This window comes from Callospermophilus lateralis, chromosome 9 (genome assembly GCF_048772815.1).
Source record: "Callospermophilus lateralis isolate mCalLat2 chromosome 9, mCalLat2.hap1, whole genome shotgun sequence".
Classification (NCBI taxonomy): Eukaryota; Metazoa; Chordata; class Mammalia; order Rodentia; family Sciuridae; genus Callospermophilus; species Callospermophilus lateralis.
The window spans coordinates 72064491-72082438 of NC_135313.1; the positions used below are offsets into that span (position 1 = coordinate 72064491).

At 37.6% G+C, this 17948-nt stretch overlaps 1 protein-coding gene across 1 annotated transcript in view; it reads right to left on the reverse strand.

Annotated features, from left to right (window-relative positions):
* Galnt5 (polypeptide N-acetylgalactosaminyltransferase 5) overlaps positions 1-6033 on the reverse strand; it is a 41886-nt gene extending 35853 nt beyond the window's left edge. The window contains exon 1 of the mRNA XM_076866847.2: positions 4589-6033. Within this exon, the coding sequence (XP_076722962.2) occupies positions 4589-6033 (1445 nt within the window). The remainder of the gene's footprint in view (positions 1-4588) is intronic.
* Between the last annotated feature and the right edge of the window lie 11915 nt (positions 6034-17948).

The window sequence follows — 17948 nt, forward strand, 5'->3', positions numbered from 1 at the left end:
ATTTTCATTCCATGTAAAAAACAACAAAAAATGAATTTCATTTAACTTTTTCTTTCTCCTATTCTGATGGGCTTTTAGAAGCCTGAAGTCTGTTCGCATACATGATCTGTTTATTTTCTTTCTTCCAGCTTCTCCACCTCCTCTAGCAACTCATTAGTTATGTTTTTTGACCCTGGTAGAGTCCAAATTAAGGTTCCAGAAAGTTTTCCTTTCTCCTCAGTAATTTATACTGGTCTGTGGCAAAGGCACAGTGCTATCTTTTGCTTTTCAGACGTGCTGAAAGAAAACTCTCCTTAGCTGGTGTAGGAAGGAATCAAATTATTGGTTGACAGTCCCAGCTTGGACTAAGAGAATAAAGGCCCACTTTAATTGCTTCATTGAGGAGCTTGCCAGAGTTCTGTACGGAATGTGGAGCATTAAGCTAGGCGATCAAGTAGCATTATGATGCAGCAGTTGTAGACCAGCGTACCATACTTATTGTACTTTAAATGTTGGCAGCAAACATTTGTGTGTGTGTGTGTGTGTGTGTGTGTGTATAATTTTTCTCTAAATTCAGAAACAGGAAGTCCACTCTGAAAGTAAGTCCATTTGTGGAATTCCATCTTGACCACCTCTGCAGGCTAGGAGACAAGGTTTTCCAAGTAGAACTACCCCATGTTTTTTTCAGCAAAGTGTGTGTGTGTGTATATATATGTGTGTGTGTGTGTGTGTGTGTGTGTGTGTTTTGATTGTTGCTGATAGAAACAAACTTCAAAAATTAAGAGAAAGAACTTAAAGTCTTATCTTTTTATAAGAAAGAATTTTAAATATGGGACTTACAAATGACTATGAAAGGAATATTTTAAGCATATCTTGAAATAAAATATTCTAGCTGGGCACAGTGACTCATGCTTGTAATCCCAGCGGCTCAGAAGGCAAGAGAATTGTGAGTTCAAAGCCAGCCTCAGCAACAAATGGAGGCCCTAAGCAACTCAGGGAGATCGTGTCTCTAAATAAAATACAGAAATGGGCTGGGGATGTGGCTCAGTGGTTAAGATCTCCTTGGTTCAACCCTGGTACCAAAATAAATAAATAAATAAACAAACAAATAAATAAATATTTTAAGCTACAATGAAGTTGTGCTGTCTTATTGACTTAAAACACTCTTATAAACAAAATAGATTTTTCTCCCTTGAAAATCAAACATTCAGTTTAAAAACCAAAACAATAACAAAATATGAACTAATGAATAAACATGAATTAATAGATCATAGTGTTAAAAAGGATACATTTAACTTACATTAGATACTAATATACTCTATATATTCAAAAAGGAAAATTGGAAAGTCCTTATTATATTATAAAATGACTGATTGTAAGCTTTACTTGAATTTCCACCTTTCATTTATTCTGTTAAAATAGTTATCAATTTTTGATAATTATTTCAGAAAAACATACCTTTTAAATCTATATTGTACAAATCTGAATCTTTGGAGCACACAGCACCACGTTCAGGGATAAGAGAGTACAATATGAAGTTAAGTGTTGAAGTTTAAAATTTTACTAAGAGGGAAATGCTCCAGCCTCTAGTTCATGAAAGGAACCCAACCAAGTGTTTCAGTAACCAGGAGGGCTGCCTACTATGTTAAGCCTCAGTGGAATTTAGAGGTCACAGTCATGTCATGGTCCAGGTGGAGGTAGGTCCCTGATGGACTTTAGGATATTGATGAATTAGCATGTATGGAGAGAAAAGGAGGAGGGCCATTTAAGGAGTGGGAAGGAGGCTGTGGAAAGACAAATTATAAAATTACCGGGGGGCGGGGGAGGCAATGAGCATCATGTGTAGGAAAGGGTCAAGAGGCTGACTTTCCTTGTGCTGAGGGCTCACATTGAAGAAAATGGCATATACCTCATGCAAGAGCCCCATTGCAAGCGAGAGTCAAGGACAACAGTGGAATGGATACTGCGCACAACACTGGCAGTATCTTGTGCTGTGGAAAAGGCTGTGGAAAAGGCTCAACATTTTAGGCCAGTTCTTTGGGACTCAGGAGGGAAAGGAGGAGAGAGCAGGTTTAGAATTGAGAGTCTGATTCTAGAACTAAAAGGGGACATGGTCCTGGCAACCCTGCCTGTCTCCTCTACCTAAAGATAATCTTTGCTCTAATGACTTGGTTACTTTATTCTCAAAATGTTATTAATTTATAACTAGTTATTATCTTTACTTAGGGGAAGTGAGTTTAAATGAATATAGCAAATCTTTGGTTTTTATTCTTTTCCTTCAATCTATACTCAATGAAAACTTATGGTATGCTAGTTACTGTGTTACTTAATCTATAATGGTGGATTTGGGAATAATATAAAAGTCAGCAAGGAAGATATTCCCCCAAAATTCTTGAATTTCAAGGTTTCAGTAGGCTGTTATGGAGCTATTTATAAGGCCCATGTTTTTATAGATTTTTTTTTCTCTCAAACACACACATACAAACACATATTTTTGGACAATTTTCTCCTTATGGTGATGTTTAAAATCTATTATATTAAAAATCATATTGTGTGTTCTGGTAAGACATCTCAAATACATTTTGAGCAAGGCTGAAAACAAATAAAATCAGTTAAAACATTTCACTCCAAATCTTACCTATACAATGAACCCAAAAGTTCTCATTTAGATTTTTCTCCAAAGTTTACCTAAATGAATATATAATATGCATATATTTATAGTCAGAGTGTTTGGGCTAAAGAAAAGAAAAAACAAAATAACAACAACCAGAAAATATCCATTTTAAAGTAAGAATGACACAAAAGGGCTATCAATCCTCTGAGGAGTCCCATTTTAGTCTCCCTCCTGGTTGGCCTATCTCCTCCATCCTGTTGGAGTACAGCATCAGTCAGGTAGCTTGTCCAGAGCTTGAGAGTATTTAGCCAAGGTGGGTTGTGTGCTAAAAGGGAGGGGCCTGGCCATGTGCTCTCTGACTCATCCTCTTAAGCACACCTGTTCATTTCTGCTATGGTTGGGCAACCTTCTGCAGAAGACAGAACCTGACTGTGACTTTTCTGGGCTTCAATGCACCATTTTCAAATTAGAGAAACAAACAAGCATTGGCAGTCATTGAGCCTTCAATAAATCACATGGGTGATAACATCATTATTGCCAGTTTTTGGCCCACACACTGGCCCTTTCTCCAGTTTGGAGCTGGAACTTGGACTTCTATGCTGTCTGATTCTGCCCCAGGCTCCAGAGCAGTCGGTAAGGGCCACTGAGGGCATATTAAAATGAAGCTGCTTTAATGACTACTTCATTCCATGGCATTCTATGTTCAAAACTAGCATATACAACCCTGTGTTATACAGGAATTCAGAGTCAAGTTGGACTAATATAATTTGTAGAATCCTTTTCCTGGTGATTGTAGTCAGGAGGTCAGCAAAAGATGAGAAAGTACAGCATAATTTTGAGCGTGAATTGTAATCATTTCTGTTGAATTACTAGCTTTACCATCACTGACAATGCCACTTCCCAGGGCCTCAGTTTCCTCATCTGTAAATGCTTTTGTGTTCTCCTTAAGGCTGTGTGTATCAGCAGAGTAAGGAATATGAATGGCACAGTCCTTGGTCTTAGGCAGTTAGTATGTGGTTGATAGCTGTTTGCCAATGCCTAGGAGGTTGATAATGACCTCACTATAGCTGATATCACATCAAAGTACTCCTCGTCTATTGGTGATTTGATGCTGCCAATGATGACAGAGTTTTAGGAATTTCTTTGAGGAACTGGTTCAGGTCAGTGCATTGGGCGGCAATAGAGCTGAAAAAGTGGCATAATTTATGAGCATCCTCATCAGTTTATTTGAACTCTAAGACCTGCCCCTCCTTTCCAGGGCTTTCGTGAAGTTCACCCATGTATACATAGGCTCCTCCCATGTGGTAAAACTCTACCGATAAAAGTGATTGCTGTTATTATGTTCTTATAGTTTTGCAGGTGCTTGCTAGTTATGAATGGACTTTTCCCAACACTATTACTCCTGTGTAACTGAACTCCTGAAATGTCTACCATCCTTACTGACAAAGGACATTAAATTTTAGGCAATAAAGTCAAAATTTTTCCATTGCTGTTATGAATATCACTATTCATGAGTAGGCAGAATTCTGCTGGTTGAGATATGACTCTAAGGAAGTTTATAAAATTTCTTATCTATACTCATTTCCCAGATATATTCCAGACAAACTTTCCAATAGTTAAAATTTCCAAAATTGAGATCTTACTCCAATGTCAGTGTTTTAATGGAGTTACACTTCAAGCTCCACCACTCATGTATACTTTATTGTGAGTTGAATCCATCTAGTTATTTTAATAGATTGCCAAGACAGGGAAGGAAATGGATCCTGAGCTAATAGGGGTGAGGGCCAGAGAAGTAAGCTTAGAAACAGAACAAAATGCATGTACTGGTATCAGAAATGTTCACTTTGTGAATGGTGGAATATTTGGCTAGTATCTAATAATTGCTTTTTCTGTAGTTCTGAGTCACCATAATTGACACAAAATTATCTAGAAATAAATGTTTCTGTATACAAGCCCAAATACCTAGGATTGAAGAAAGAAGAGAATGAGCCTTACCCAGCAGGTCTTGTGTCTTCAATGGCTCTGTCCACTGGGATCAGATCACTAAGGTAGACATTGAAGTTTCCTTCCTTCCATCTTCGTTCTGCCTCTTTCTCCTTTCCAGGGGGAACAACCACAGGACGTCCAAACTGACCTGGAGCTTTAGGGTCTCTTGGAGAAAGTGTCACATCTACTCGTAACACTTGGTGCATCCCCTGGTGTTCAGTTAGAGGGGTTTTTGTGTGACTTTGGTTGCGTTCTGCATGCTGTGACTTGGCAGTCGAGTTGATTCTTGCAGTCCCCAGTCCCCCTGCTAAGGCTTTTTTGGTTTGAGACACTGTTGCCCTCTGTAAAGCAAGTGAAGACAAATCTGCCTCGCTCCTGTTTCTGGAAATGTGTTTATCTTGGCTTCCCCCCAACACTTTAGGTAATATAGTTTGGGTTTTAGAGTTGGAAACCTCGTTGGTGTTTGTCTTTAGTTCCTCCTCTTTAGTTATAATCACAACATGGCTTTCAGGGTAGTCGAGTCTTTTCCCCGGAGCCATTTTGACTCCATCATGCTTTGGCATGCCTCCCAACCATGTCTCATTCATAGATGGCTTCTGTAAGTGACTGGAACTGGCAATGAACTTGAAAAAAGGAAGACCCTTATTGACTTTGTGTCTATTTGCATTTAGTTCTTTGCTCTGAGTCACAGTTTGTTTTAAGGCTATGGCTTCCCCAGATTTGGGCACTGATGAGCCACCAGGGTGTGTCCTCTCTTTTGCTACTGCTTGTGATTGCTGCTTTGCTCTAAGAGTGATGGTCATGTTCAGGGCCCTTTCACCTGCTGGTTTTGATGTGTCACTGCTGAGATTATAACTCCTCTGGGCCTCCTGTTTTACACTGACAGGTCCTGTGTGTACAGATATTTTGACTAATGGAGTTCCTTTTGCCACTACAAACGGGGTTTTCCAAGCCCTCTGAGCTGTTGTCTGATTTGATGTCACCCGATGGAAGAAAATTTCAGATTTGCTCTCTCTCCCCTCCATCTTCTGCTTGGTAAGGGTCCCTGTGAGGTTCTGCAGATGTACAGGATACCACAAAGGTACCACTTTGTCCCTTCCCAGGTTGTTTTTCATTTTTCTTTGCCTCTGTGTTGGGTCCAAGTGATCCTGAAACTTGTGCACACTGTCCTCAGTCTTTCTAAAATTGTCTTTGCCCCAAGCCCCCTTCCCATGTCCCCTCTGGGGAGGCCTCATCTCTTTGATGCTGCTGTAAAGGATCTTCATTTGGTCTGGCTGCACTCTGAATCCTATCTGCTCCCTCCTCATGATATCTTCCTTGAGGAGCCGAGTGTTGATCTCACTGAATGAGAGGCGGAGAGCTGCCATGTCAAAGAGCAGCCAGATGACAGAAGCCACAAATATAAATGCCAAGACTCGCCCACTTCCTCGGAAAAACTTTCGGATCTTGTTCATTGTACAAAGGCTTCCCTTGCAGCCTGCCCTCCCTTTGAGTCTGCTTACCTGGAGTGAAGAAAGAGATGAAGTAGCAGCAGCACCAGCAGCAGCGGGAGTTGCCAGAAAGCACCCCCTCCCCTGAACACAGCAGGAAACAGCAGTCCAGGGGGAAAGCTCAGCTCCTACCGCCTGTCAGTCTCTGCCTGCGTGGCATTTCACAGCAGCGCATCTGTGCCTGCTCCACTGGCCCTGGCTAAACCCTGGTAAACACTGACCTCAGGTCACTCCGGGAGCAGACAATTGCAGCCACAGGACAGTTCAACATATCACTTGTCTTGTCTCCGGGAGCCCATGTCCACCTTTCTACCAGCCCAAGAAAAGGAGGGGGCCGGGTTGGGGCTGCTGTTTCTCTCCTCCCAGTTCTCCGCTGCTCGCTGTAACTCAACACCACTTCTCATAAGGAAAACATTTCAAGCCATTACCCAGAAAACTTCATTCAGCTTTCACCTTCCTTGTTACGTGAGAGTGTGTGTGTGTGTGTTTTAAGGGCAATTAAACAGAGAGCAAGCTATCTAACTTGGAGGGCATGTGTTCCTGGTTTGTAACCCCACCTACCCCACTCCTGCTCTTTAACCCTGTGGTTCCCAGGTGCTCTAACAGTAATGTTTCATCTCAAAGAGGTTAATAACTTCAAGAAGGGGCCCATCAAATACTCACTGTTGGAGGTGGATGTTTACTTATTCCGAAGGTTTCCTGGAGGGGCTATAAAAATATTTCTTTGTAAATCAAGCCATTCTTTTCTCACCAGTCCATCTGTTTTTATTACTGAACTTAATAGACACAAACTTAATTTGTCATATTGCTCTAAAAGTTTCTAGGCACTTTTGCTATGGTCTGAATGTTTGTGAGCCCACCAAATCCGTATGTTGAAAACCTCATCACCGATGTGATGGTATTAGAATGTGAAGCCCTCTGAGAATTGATTAGATTATGAGAAGCCCACCTGAATGGAAATAGGGTCCTTAGAGAGGAGACCCCAGAGAGCTGCTTTGCCCTTCTGCCAAATGAAGACGGCAAGAAGTCACCTTTTAGGACAAGGAAAGGGGCCTCACTTGTCACCAAATTTTATGGTTCCTTCATCTTGAACTTCCCAGCCTCCAGAACTCTGAGAAATTAATTGCTACTGATTAAAAGTCACTCAGGCCATGATATTTTGTTACAGCAGTTTGAATGACATTATCTATTTCAATTATTATCTTGTTATGGACCAGTCACAGTTTGAGGATTGTATCAGGACTTGGACTAGAACCTGAGTGACCCTGGTAAACTGATAGGACAATGGTTACCACACAGACTTTACATTAGAATCACTTGGAAGGAATTCCTCCAATCTCTGATTAATAAGGAAGATGTAGAAAGGAAGTCTAGTAGAGTAGACGAAGAGGGAGCAGGGGATGGGAGGGAAAGAGGGGATCATGAACTGAAATCAATTTTCATGCATGTGTGTGTTTGTTGGGATGAACTCAACCTACGGTATGTAACCCTAAAAGTCTAAGTTAAAAAAAAAAATGATAGTTGATCTGTACATTTTTTGGGTTTTTTTTTTTTTTTTTTTTTTTTTGGTACTTGTGATTGAACCCAGGGGCGCCTAACCACTGAGCAACATCCCCAGCCCTTATTTTATATTTTATTTAGAAACAAGGTATTGTTGAGTTGCTTAGGCCCTTGCTAAGTTGCTGAGGCTGGCTTTGAACTCTTGATATTCCTGCCTCAGTCTCCAAGGTGCTGGGATTACAGGTGTATGCCACTGTGTCTAGTTCATTTTTTATTTTGTTTTGGTTTTGAACAATGTCCAGGCAATGTATAATTTTGCATGTCCCCTTGATTGCACTACTAAGCTGGTAGCGCCTTATTTCTTTACTGTGGGGGTGTTGCTGGATGAGATTTGTATTTGAACCGGTGGAGGGAGAAAGAAGAAACTTCTTCACCCAATGTGGGCAGGCCACACAGCATCCAATTGGTTGAGGGCTCAAATAGAATTAAACAAACAAACAAACAAACAAACAAACAAAACAGGAAAGGCAAATTTGCTCTCTCTTTGAGATGGAATGTTCAGTTTTTCTTGCTTGAATATCAGAACTCCAAGTGCTCTGGCTTTTGGACTCTGGAACTTATACCAGTGGTCCCCTAGCTTCTCAGGCCTCTGGCTAGACTGAGAATTACACTGTTGGCTCTTTTTGTTTGGAGGCATTTGGATTTGGACTGAGCCATGTTACCAACTTCCCTGGTTCTGCAGCTTATAGACTGTATATTGTGGAACTTCTCAGCCTCCATAATTGCGTAAGCCAATTACCTTTATGTATCTCCTCTTGTCTATCTATCTATTCATCTTATTGTTTCTCTTTCTCTGGAGAATATTGACTATTACAGCCCACAATATATTTTTCCTCTCTCTCTGGTTTGTCCTAATATATCAAAACACAAATTACTTGCTACTGGAAAGAAACATGTTAAAAGAATTAAAGGGGAGTCTTTCTGTATATCTGTAGATAGGCTTAGTCTTCAGCCGCTTTGACATACAATTTAGAAGGACATATGAAGACTATGTAAGGGAAAAGAAAGATTGACCAAGTCCCAAAGAATGGAGGAGTGGACTGATAGACCTATTCTAAAGTATGACTTGGCTCTGAGTAGCCATATAACTGTGGATATGTCATACGTGAGAGAGCTCCTGTAAGAGTCTCTTCACAGTCTTTTCCCTTGCTGAGTCTATAGGAATCTGTGAGAATGGAAAAAGTTATTTATAAGCAATATTACACACTCAACATTGTGGGTCTTCAGGGATCCAATGGTAATTTCTGATGGTCCTGGCTGGTCATACATCTCTTCTTACTCATCTTTTTTTCTGGAAATATTTGATGTTTTATATTTCAGATCAAGTAAAGGTAATATAAACAAGACATCAGAAGGTATTCTACCTTTAATAGAAGTCTGTATACTCGTTGCCAAAGAGATGCTCTTCCGTTGGATTAATTTCCATGTGAGTAGCAGAAAACTAAATAGGTAAGGCAGTTGATTATTTGAAGTATTTTGCAGTTGGAGAACCTGGCTGTCCTCCCAAACCATGGAATTCAGGGAGATTTTCTGGTTAAATTCTCAAGAATAAGTATATATTTTGTTGGAATGGAGAACAGTATGGAAATCTGGAGGTATAAAATAATTCTGGAGAGGCTTTTGTCTGGATTATTCCAATTACCAATCTGACTCCATATTCATAGTAAAAAATTAAAAATATATTTCTGTTTCTTCTGTAAAATATAAAAATAGGGGGGTCTGTCCTCTATTCTACATGCTGGCTATGAGGATAATAACATAAATAGCAACTATTTATTGAGAATTTACTGAGCACCTGCCACTAGACTAATTACTTAACATTAATTATCTCATTTAACTTGACATTTAATTTCCACAGACTAGATCATAAAGTTTCACGCATACCTTCAGCACCATAACTGTAGTCATCATGCTATACATTAGCTTTCCAGAATTTATTAATCGGATGTAACTAAAACTTTGTACTCTGTTTGTGTCTCCGTTGTTCTGACCTCCAGCCTCTGGCAAACACCATCCTACTGTCTATCTCTATGAGTTTGACTTTTAGATGAAACCCATGAGACTATGCAGTATTTGTTTTCCTGGACCTACCTTATTTCACTTAGCACAGCATCCTCCAAATTTATCATATTGTTGCAAATGACATGTTTTCCTCATTTTCAGAGGCTGAATAATATTTCAGTACTATATTTTCCTTATCTAGTCATGTATTGATGGACTTAGATTGATTCCACGTCATGCTATGGCGAATACTAATTGTAGTGAACATGGAAGTACAGGCATCTTTTTTTCTGACGATTAGTGTGGTGGAAAATTTTTTGGACACCTGTTGGTCATCTAAAGATCTTCTTTTCATATCTATTCAGGTCTTTTACCCCTTTTTCAATTGGGATATTTGTTTACTTGTTATTGAGTTTTTCAGTTCTTTGTTAAAACATAGCCATGTATTTTGGATAACTCCTTATCAGGTGTGGTTTGCAAGTATTTTCTCCCCTTCCACAGGTTGTCTTGTCAGTCTGTGGACTGCTTTCCTTTGCTGTGCATCAGCTTTTGTAGTTTGCTGCAATACTATTTGTTTATTTTTTCATTTGTTACCTGTGCTCCTGGAGTTAATGTCTGGAAAATCATTGCCTAGATCAATGTCAAGAAGCTTTGCCCCATTTATTTTTTTTCAGTAGTTTTAAAGTTTCAGGTATCATACTTAAGGCTTTAAACAATTTTGAGTTGATTTCATCCCCAAAATAAATTTAGCAACTAATCATGTTAACAATAACATAAAAAATATTTAAGGAATAAGTTAAACCTAGGAGGGATAAGATTTGTATACTGAAAAATATAAAATATTGATGAAAAAAATTGAAGACAAACAAATGGAAAGACATCCTGTGTGCATGGATTAGAAGAATTAATATTGTTAAGATGTCCATACTACTCAAAGTGATCTATAGATCTGATGCAATCCCTATCAAAATTCCAGTGGCATTTTTCATAGAAATAGAAAAAAGTCATCAAATTAATGTGTAAACCCAGGAGAATCTAAATAGCCAAAGCAATCATGAGAAAGAAAACAAAGATAGAGGCAATTTACTACCTGATGTAGTAGTGATAAAGCAAAGCTATCAAGACAGTGCAGTACTGTTTTAAAAACAGATGTATAGACCAATGGACTAGAATAGAGAGTCCATAATTAAAGTCACATATTTACAGTCAACTGATGTTTGAGAAAGTTGCCAAGAACACACAAGGGGGAAAGGATAGTCTCTTCAATATATGGTATTCAGAATTCTGGGCCTCCATACACAGAATAAATTTCAATTTAGATTTAAATTGGGACACTATAGTCCAAGGCAATATAGTATGATGGTAATATTAATTTTGAAAATTTGGTAAAACCAAGTACATATTAAAATATCTTTAGTTTCTCTTATGCAATCCCTATCAAAATTCTAGTGCCATTTTTCATGGAAATAGAACAAAATCATCAAATTAATGTGTAAACACAGAAGAACCTAAATAGTCAAAGCAATCATGAGAAAGAAAATGTAGAAGCATCTGATGTAGTAAGTACTTTTTTTTTTCATTCAACATTATCTCTCTTTTATAGAAGAAGAAACAAATTATCATCAGCAGGGTAGCACTTCTTTGTGAAAAAACTGTACATGAAAAGGAGTAAAGCTTGAAACCCGTAATCCTAAAGGCTAGAGTTATCTAAACTGTGGGTAGCATAAAGATACAAATGGAAAGAATATTTCATTTTAACCAGTTATTCCAAAGAAGGTGGGTGAATGGTACTTCTGTTAGCCATTTAAACACTGGTATGTGTCTGCTTTTTAGAAGATTTGGACATTAATAAAAAAATAAATAAACTTACTTCCTAAGACCCAGAGAATGAGAACAGCTGTTATTCAATGACATTTGCCGTTGAGAAGGCCTCCCCCCACCCCATATGAGTGGTATGTCGTATTCAGTGGAGACTAAGCTTAAAGAAAACAAGTCCTTTTACTTTGGAAAGACAATCTATTGTGCTAGACCTCAGTGTTCACTGATTTTGAGTGAGGCCAAGCCAATTTTTAAAAGTTCATACATCCCTACCAAATTTTCATTTTTAATATTTTAGATTAATTAGAAACAATATTATTAATTTAACAATAAAACATTGAATGTCTTCTCGGACAAAGAAATGTGCCAATTATTACAATGAAGGACGAGTGAAGATACCTAGAGGGCAAGTTGTCAAGGAGCCCAAGACTAGTGACTGTGGGTTTTGGAATAAAAAGAAAACAGTTTAGAGTGACTCTGAAAACAAAGCAGCTGAAGCCCATAGGTTAATGTAGTTCTCTCTCTCTCTCTCTCTCTCTCTCTCTCTCTCTCTCTCGTGCATCATAAATTTCATATGAAAGTCTCTTAAAGTATAGATTCCTCTGTTGTACCCTGAGACGTTCTAAAGTTGGGTGCATGAGGCCCAGGAATCTGGATTTCTAACTAGAGCATAGAATGATTCTGACAGACTTTGACCAGCATTCACATGTTGAGGCTCACTGGTTCAGTGGCAGTGATTAATGCACTAATATCGCCTTGGGAAAAGTGAAACTACTCCTTTGGGGAGATGTTTGAGAAGGCCTTCGTGTGGTGTTGATGACCTTACAAATCACAAGCAGGAAGCTTAGGAAGAACAGTCCAGGCTGAGGAAAGGACAGTCACAGAGCACTGAGGTAGGAAGACATAGAAGTGTCAAGGGTGAGCTGCTGCTGTTTGCTTGATATGGCAGGATTTCCCAGTGGACTGGCAGGCAAAGAGGCACAGATGGTTGGCTGGGCCTGGGTGGACAGGCCCATGGATTGAGATTTTACATTTTCATCCTTCAAAGATAGGAGCTTTGTAATCAGGGGTATTCTTAGGTTTTTGGATAGAGCGCAGGTGGCTGAATACAGAGTAAATTGATGGTAGGCATACTCCAGGGCAGGAGACCAGTCAGGACAAATGCTACCTACTCTCTGCTCTGCTTTCGATCAGTCTAATAACATGTGGAATGAACCTAAAATTTAATTGTAGGAGTCATTCCATTTAGGAGCCATTTTTCTAAATGAAAGGGGAAGACACTGGAAACAGGACCATTTTCTACTTTAAAAAAAGGGGGGCGGCATTTATTAAAAACAGTTTCTGAGAATATATATATAAAGCACAAATATAAATACCACTAACCCTCTTTATATTCCCCCAATGGTTTTCCACCTTTAGTATGTACCAGAATCACATGGAGTACTTCCGGGTTACACTCCCAAAAGATTCTAATTGAGAAGATCTAAAACGAAGACCCCAAAGTCTAATTTATAAGTTCCCTCATCAGGCTCATTCATAGTTGCTAGTAATAGGAACTCAGACACAAGTGGACCAACTGACACTCTCCCCTAGTCATAGGGGTGGCACCCCAGTGCTCTATTCAGTCAAGTTGGTGGTGTCTGTGTCACAGACCACTCATAGGAGCCTCCGTTCACAGATCCACAGTTACAGATAGCCACCAAGCTTTATGCCACTTTTAAAGAAGTCCCTGTGGAGCGAAGTGGGCATACAGCAACCCACAGCAGTCAGCTAAGGTACTGAGCCCCGCATCTTGTGCCCCGACACCTAACAGAAATAGCCAGCAACATAAAACCTTCAATGCACTCAAACTCGGGCCTCTGGACTGACCAACAAACACGAGATGGCAAGAAAACCATAGCAACCAGGGGAGTATTTCCTGTGCTCCAGCACCTGTAAGAGGTTCCACAGCTGTGAGTCCTGGAGTTGCAGTTAACTCAATTCTCATTTTCATGCATGGAATCCCAGAAAGCAATTATTGTGGGTAACTCCAAGCAGCAAGCAGAGAACCTTGCACATACACACTGGCAGGATACCCTACAAAGGGGCTTATAGAGGAGCACTCCATAGGTACCAGCTACCACGCAGTGTGATCAGATGCAAGCACCTGACCTGCAACCTGTGTATTCCAGAGGATACAGCAACCCTATACCCCATATGAGCCATCTAGCACCACATCAAAGTTACTTCAATATCTCCACTATAGACCACCATACCCGGCACAGTCTGAAATATACATGGGGTAGCCCACACTAGATCTGATAGCACTAGACACAGAGAACTTTTCTTTAGAAGAAATACAAGACTGTATACCCTATCAGGGAATAACCTGGCTGTTAAGTCACAGATAATTACGGACCAAATTCCCTGACCCAACAGAAAACTAGTAGGTACCTAGATACACCAAAAATTGTTGGGGGCCTCCTAGAATTTTATCAGAGGTGAGTTGATGTGATCACCACCTCCACACTCAGAGAAACTTAGAGGTAAAGCCAAGGAGAGGTGGGCATCTTCTAAAAACCTGATGAAATACAAATCAGGAAGACTCAGTAAGAAATCCCCTCACCTTGGCATGGATTATCATAAATAGTTCTAATGTCAATATTGACCTTACAGATACTATTTTTCATATTGAATCAATAGATGTTCTTCTATTATTCACTATTAGAGCCCTCAACTCATTCGATTGTTTTAAAACATTAACTGGAATCACTCTTTCTTTGTTTTTATATCTCAGGTTTTCACATGCTTCTGTTTGTATCTCCTTTCGCATTCTCTGCTTCTGCCTCAAATCTCCTCCATCCATTTTCTTCTTCTTTTTATCTTGGTATATATTATTCTTTTCTATTTTTTCATTTTTTTATTTCTTTGCCTAATTTTTCTCTCTTCCCTTTTTCAACCCTTATATAGTGCAATGGCAATTTTATTATATTTAATAAATATTTTATTAAGCTATTCCAGAACATCACTATAGTTTTATAACTGCATTAGAGGAACTGTGGAGAATATTTTTTAATTATTTCCTCCCCTGGGGTTTATTTATTAGTACATGTTTTTTCTCTGAATAGATTGCAGTAATAGGTTTTAGAATCTTCTCTCAAAGTGATATCGATACTGAGAACAACAGAGAATACACATTGAATGGGAGTATCAATACTTGGATATTTTCCCAGCCTGGGGCACGTAAAAGAAGAAGCTCACTAAATTGTCTCTTGCATAAAAGTGAAATCAATAATTATCACAGGAGATGGATAGACATACAAACAATATGAACAAAGCAAGGGACAAATCACCTCAAATAGCCCATGAAACTTCAACAATATTGTAACCACAGTGGAGGAAATATAGGAGAAATAATTTACCAAATTCATAGTTAAAATGTTGGATGAGAAGACATAAGTAATGAACAGCAAGTGGAAGATCATTTCAATAAAGAGAGATTCTGAGAAAGAAACAAATAGAAATCTTGGAATTGGAAGACTTAATAAATCAAGCTAAAAATTTAGTTTGAAACATCATTAGATTAGGCCATATAGAGGACAGATTCTTGATCCCTGAAGACAAAGTATACAATGTTGAAAATAAAGGTGACAATAAAAAAAGAATGTTCAAAGACCATAACAATAATATACAAGAAATCTGGGTTGGGTGTAGTGGTGCATGCCATAATCTCAACAACTCTGGAGGCTGAAGTAGAAGGATTTCAAGTTCAAGGTCAGCCTCCACAACTTAGTAAGAGCCTATCTCAAAATTAAAATAAAATTAAAAAGTGCTGTGAAATGTGGCTCAATGGTTAAGCATCCCTGGGTTCAATCTCCACTTCCAAAATAAATAAATAAATAAATAAATTTGAGATCACATTAAGGGACCAAATCACTGTCTTAGAAGAATGTATTGTAATACAAGCTAAAGGAATATAAAATTTTTCAAAGAAGTAATATCAGTAAAATTTCCAAACCTTAGAAATGTGATGGAAATCCAAAATCCAAATACAAGAGGCATTTAAACCCACAAATAGTCATGATAAAAAGATCTTCTCAAAGGCACATTATAATTAAAATGGTTAATATACAGAACAGGGATAGAATTTTTAAAGTTGTAAGAGAAAAAATGGTAGGTCACATTTAGAAGGAAACCAACTTGTATTTCAACTGATTTCTCAACTGAAACCCTAAAAGCTAAGAGAGCTTGAAATAATACATGTCTCACCCTGAAAGATAGTGGGTGCCAACCAAGATTAGTATAGCTATCAAAATAGCAAAACTATACTTAATAATTGAAGATGAAATAAAAATATTTCACAATAAGCAGAAACTAAAATAATGCATAACCACTAAGACAGTACTATAAATCATACCCAGTGAAACATTTTATGCAAAAGAAATGAAAAAAGAATATCACAGTCAATGTATGGATAAATCTTACTAGAAAAAAATAGTTAAAGGAGAATCAAGTCTGAATTAGGCATTAAAAGATAAAAATGGCAGAAAATAAAAAGCATCTTTCTATAATAACACTCAATATAAATGGTCTAATATCTCCAATCAAAAGACATAGATTGGCAGAATGAATTTAAAAACAAGATAAACAATCATGTGTTGTTTGAAAAAGACTCATACTATAGACAGACATTCACAGGATGAAGATGAAATGATGGAAAAAGATATATCATGCAAATGAACACTAAAAACAAACAGAAATAGTGCTCTCATATCCAAAGTAGACTTCAAGCCAAATGAATCAAAAAAAAAAAAAAGGCAAAAAGGTCATCTCATATTGGTGAAGAAAATCATCTAATAACAAGTTATAATATTTATATATAATTATGCCCCAAACATTGGTGCACTTACATACATACAACAAATTCCAATCAATATGAAGAATCAAGTAGACCATATTACAATAACACTGAGTGAGTTCAACACAGCTCTTTCACAAATAGAAAGTTATTCAGACATAAACTAAGTAAATACTCGTTAGATTTAAAAAATACTTTTAAACAAATGTAACAGAAATCTAGAAAAAAATTTTATTCATCAATAACTAGATTCACTTCTCAGTGGCACATGAAACCTTATCTAAAATAGATCATATTTTAAAACAAAAAGCAAGTCTTAGCAAATTAAAAAAGAGAGATAATTCCTTGCATTCTATTGGATAATAATGAAATGAAATTAGAGCTCAATAAGAAGAAAAAAACAGAATCACTTTAATGCCTGGAGTTTAAAGAATTCAATTTTAAATGAGGGACAGATCATAGATTATGTCAGGGGAGAAACAAAATATTCTTAGAAACAAATGATAACAGAGATAGAACATATGAAATCTTTGGGACAGTATAAAGGCAGTTCTAAGATGAAAGCTTATAGTATAAGTGCCAAAGTACACAAATAAATAACCTAATATTATACCTCAAAGCTCTAGAAAAAGTAGAAAAAATAATGCCCAACCCAATAGAAGATAGAAAATAATTAAATCAAAGTCAAAATTAACAAAATTAAGAATAAAAAATAAGAGTTAGGGTTAATGCAACAATGATTTGGTTCTTTGAAAATATAAAAAAAAATTGACAAACCCTTAGCCAAACTAACCAAAAGAAATAGAGAGAAGACTCAAATCAACAAAATTAGAGATGAAAAAGAAAATATCACTACAGACATTTCTTAAATCTAGAGGATCTTTAGAAACTGTTCTGAAAATTTGTACTCCAATAAACTGAAAAACAAATTTACAAATTTCTAGACACATAAGTCCTACCCACCTTTAACCATGACAACATAGAAAATCTAAACAGAACAATATTAAGCAATGAGATTGAAGCAGCAATTACGAGCCTTAAACAAAGAAAAGCCCTCGACCAGATGGCATCTCAGTCAAATTTTACCAGATCTTTAAAGAATTAATGATAATCTTTCTCAAATCTTTCCAAGAAATAGAAAGAGAAGGAACACTCCTTAATTCATTCTATGAAGCCAGTATTACCTTGATACCAAAATCAGATAAATACATAAAAGGAAAGAAAACTACAGACCAATATCCCTTATGAACATAGATGCAAAGAGATCATCAAATCACATTTAAAAAAAAAACACTCAAGATAGTACAACATGATCAAGTGGATTTCATCCAAGGCACGCAAAGTTTGTTCAACATACACAAATCAATAAATGTAATTCATCATATAAATAGAATTAAGAGAAGAAATAACAGGATATCTCAAAAGATGCAGAAAAAATAATTTAATAAAATCCAGCACCCATGTATGTTAAAAATGCTGGAGAAACTAAGGATAGAAGGAACTTACCTTAACATTATAAAGGCTGTGTATTACAAACTCTAGGTCTACATTATAGGGAACAGAGAAAAGCTGAAAGCACTTCCTCTAAAGTCAGGAACAAGACAAGAATGTCCACTCTTACCATTCCTATTAACCATGATTCTGAACCAGCCAGGAAAGCAGA